At 38.1% G+C, this 2500-nt stretch overlaps 1 protein-coding gene across 1 annotated transcript; it reads left to right on the forward strand.

Annotated features, from left to right (window-relative positions):
* The first annotated feature begins 630 nt into the window (after window positions 1–630).
* Window positions 631–1295, forward strand: LOC147472377 (pro-resilin-like). The gene is made up of 3 exons (XM_086545518.1): window positions 631–642; window positions 783–869; window positions 990–1295. The coding sequence occupies exons 1-3, from the start codon at window positions 631–633 to the stop codon at window positions 1293–1295; spliced, it is 405 nt and encodes a 134-aa protein (XP_086401644.1).
* Window positions 1296–2500: the final 1205 nt, after the last annotated feature.

Below are 2500 nucleotides of genomic sequence, written 5' to 3' on the forward strand. Positions count from 1 at the left end.
ACATTGTATATTGAAATTTGTGAAGGTATTGTAGAATATGATCAGCCTATAGCAGTTCCTTCAGTATGTTTAAGTTCACCTTCGTGAATTTGTAGATGGGGTTTGATACTTTGGTCCCCTCCCTCGTGTCTTTTATACCTAAGTTTACGAGTATAGGAAACACACCCTTCTTTCCTTCCATGGGATTTTTCCCTTGTTATATCTAACATTTTCCTCTTTCACTTTATTTTTCCATTGAATCTTACATCCTTCACCTGCGAAAATGGGTCCGAAAAATATGGAAAAAAAATATTACTTTATAATAAACAATGTGAACTCAATTTATAAGTAAATTGCTATATTCATTATGCATTAATATAGCTAGTAAGAAGTAATTCAACTGACTTAATATATTCAGCTGCTCGTTTTGTATTAAAACCTCAATTGCTTTGAATCTTACAAACCTACGCAATACTACAGTAAAAAAAAATCTTCATTAGAATGGTCATTCATGGAAAGGAAAATGATGCCTATGATTCAAGGTGAATATCGCACGGAAGTAAGAAAGGGGCGTGTCTATTACATTCGCGGAGTTCAGTATAAAAGGGACTCGGTTGATTACCGGAGCATCACACTTCATCTACCTCCATCATGTTCACTAAGGTTAGAAATATTCTCTTGTCGAATTCAGATTTATAGCAAGAAATAACTTTAATATAAAGGAAAAATTCCATATTCCACTTCACCGTGACATGTAACAGTGCATAAGAAATCATCTTTTAATATATATTGTTTCCTTCTAGACTGTCGTCGCCCTTGCCCTCGTGGCAGTTGCTGCCTCTGCACCTTCTCAACCAGCCTATGGCTATGCTCCTCAGCCTACCTACGAGGTTTGTGATATTTGGGAACATAAAATGATAGCAGTAATATATCTAAACATGTAAATCCCTGATATGTTATGATTGAAAATCTGGTATCGCACGACTCTAATATTGTGTGACTTTTTCCAGGTCCCTGCCAAGTATGACTTCAACTATGCTGTGAAGGACGACTATTCCGGTAACGACTTTGGTCACCAAGAGGCTCGTGATGGCTATGACACCCAGGGTTCCTACTACGTTCTCCTTCCTGACGGTCGTCTGCAGAAGGTCGCCTATGCTGTCAACGGAGACTCCGGCTACGTGGCCGAGGTCAGCTACGAGGGCGAGGCCCAGTACCCCGAGTATAAACCCACCTACAAGCCTGCCCCTGCTTACCATCATGCACCTGCCTACGAGCCTGCCCCAACCTACGAGACCACTCCTGCCTATGCCTAAATTAACTACAATTTAAAATATTTATTAAACTCAAATTCTAGTACAATCTTTTTGTTCTCCCTCTTAACATAATTAGGTAGAAATGATAGTATATCTAAACGTGTATTATATACACGCAGCCATAGACTAATTTCTGCATCCAATATCTTTCGAATTCTGAAGTTAGCTAAAGTATGGCTTACCTCTCAATGTGAAAAAAAAGATTGGAATAGACAGGTGGTTGACCAAAGGGGAGCAGTACTAAAAATATCGATGTAGTTTTCGCCTTAAAGATGCAAGTCCTGCCACTTTTCTGCATCTTTTTTTTCCTGAAGCCTATGCCTGTATGAGCTTCAATTGAATATACTTATATATGTACTTAGAAGGTATTTATAATATACATATAAATGCATGGTAATAATTGTGTTTAAAGTCTTGAACTTCCCTGTTCGAGGCCTAAACTGAATATATTTAGATATATATTCATAGATATATATATATGTGTGTGTGTGTGTGTTTTTTTGTTTGTGCTTGCGTGTGTGTATATATGCATACATACATACATATATATATATATATGTGTGTGTGTGTGTGTGTGTGTGTGTGTGTGTGTGCATTAGTGTGTGTGTGTGTGTATCTGTGTGTGTGCGTGTATGTGTAGGTATTTATGCTTATATACATGCTTGTGTGTGTATACATGCATACATACATATAATACACACACACGCACGCGGGAACATTTTCCCTTCCTTCCGGTCGAACCACTGCGACCGTCACCTTGAAGATGTTAATTCGTCTCATCATACCGTCGACCACACAGCACGTAGTTATGCTCCCCGGAACAATCAAATCACCTGCAAAAGATTGATTTATTTCTATAAAATCGCTGCCACACACACACACTTTGTCCACCTTCATCATGTCACTCGCCAAAGTACTATAGATTAATGATAAGAAATGAAGTGACTATAGTGTGTTCCACAATGCCGTAACGATCTAATATGCATGGCAAAACAAAATCTTTAAAGAAAATGGGTTTCATGAAAAACGGGACAACAGGTTCGAGCGGATTTTTTCTCTGGATATTTTCTTTATATTCATATCCTAATCCTTCGGTTTGCCGGGAATAATCACACCGGAAATAGGAGTATGAACATACACAGATATACATACTGTATGTCTATGTTTATGATGTACATAGGCCTATGTTATCTGTGGGATTATCG

Source organism: Penaeus japonicus, unplaced genomic scaffold (assembly GCF_977035675.1).
Source record: "Penaeus japonicus unplaced genomic scaffold, GWHDUDI00000001_assembly GWHDUDI00000002, whole genome shotgun sequence".
Taxonomy (NCBI): Eukaryota; Metazoa; Arthropoda; class Malacostraca; order Decapoda; family Penaeidae; genus Penaeus; species Penaeus japonicus.

Coding starts and splice junctions, on each gene's coding strand:
- LOC147472377 (XM_086545518.1), top strand. Junction 870..989: donor CTCCTCAGCCTACCTACGAG/GTTTGTGATATT, acceptor GACTTTTTCCAG/GTCCCTGCCAAGTATGACTT.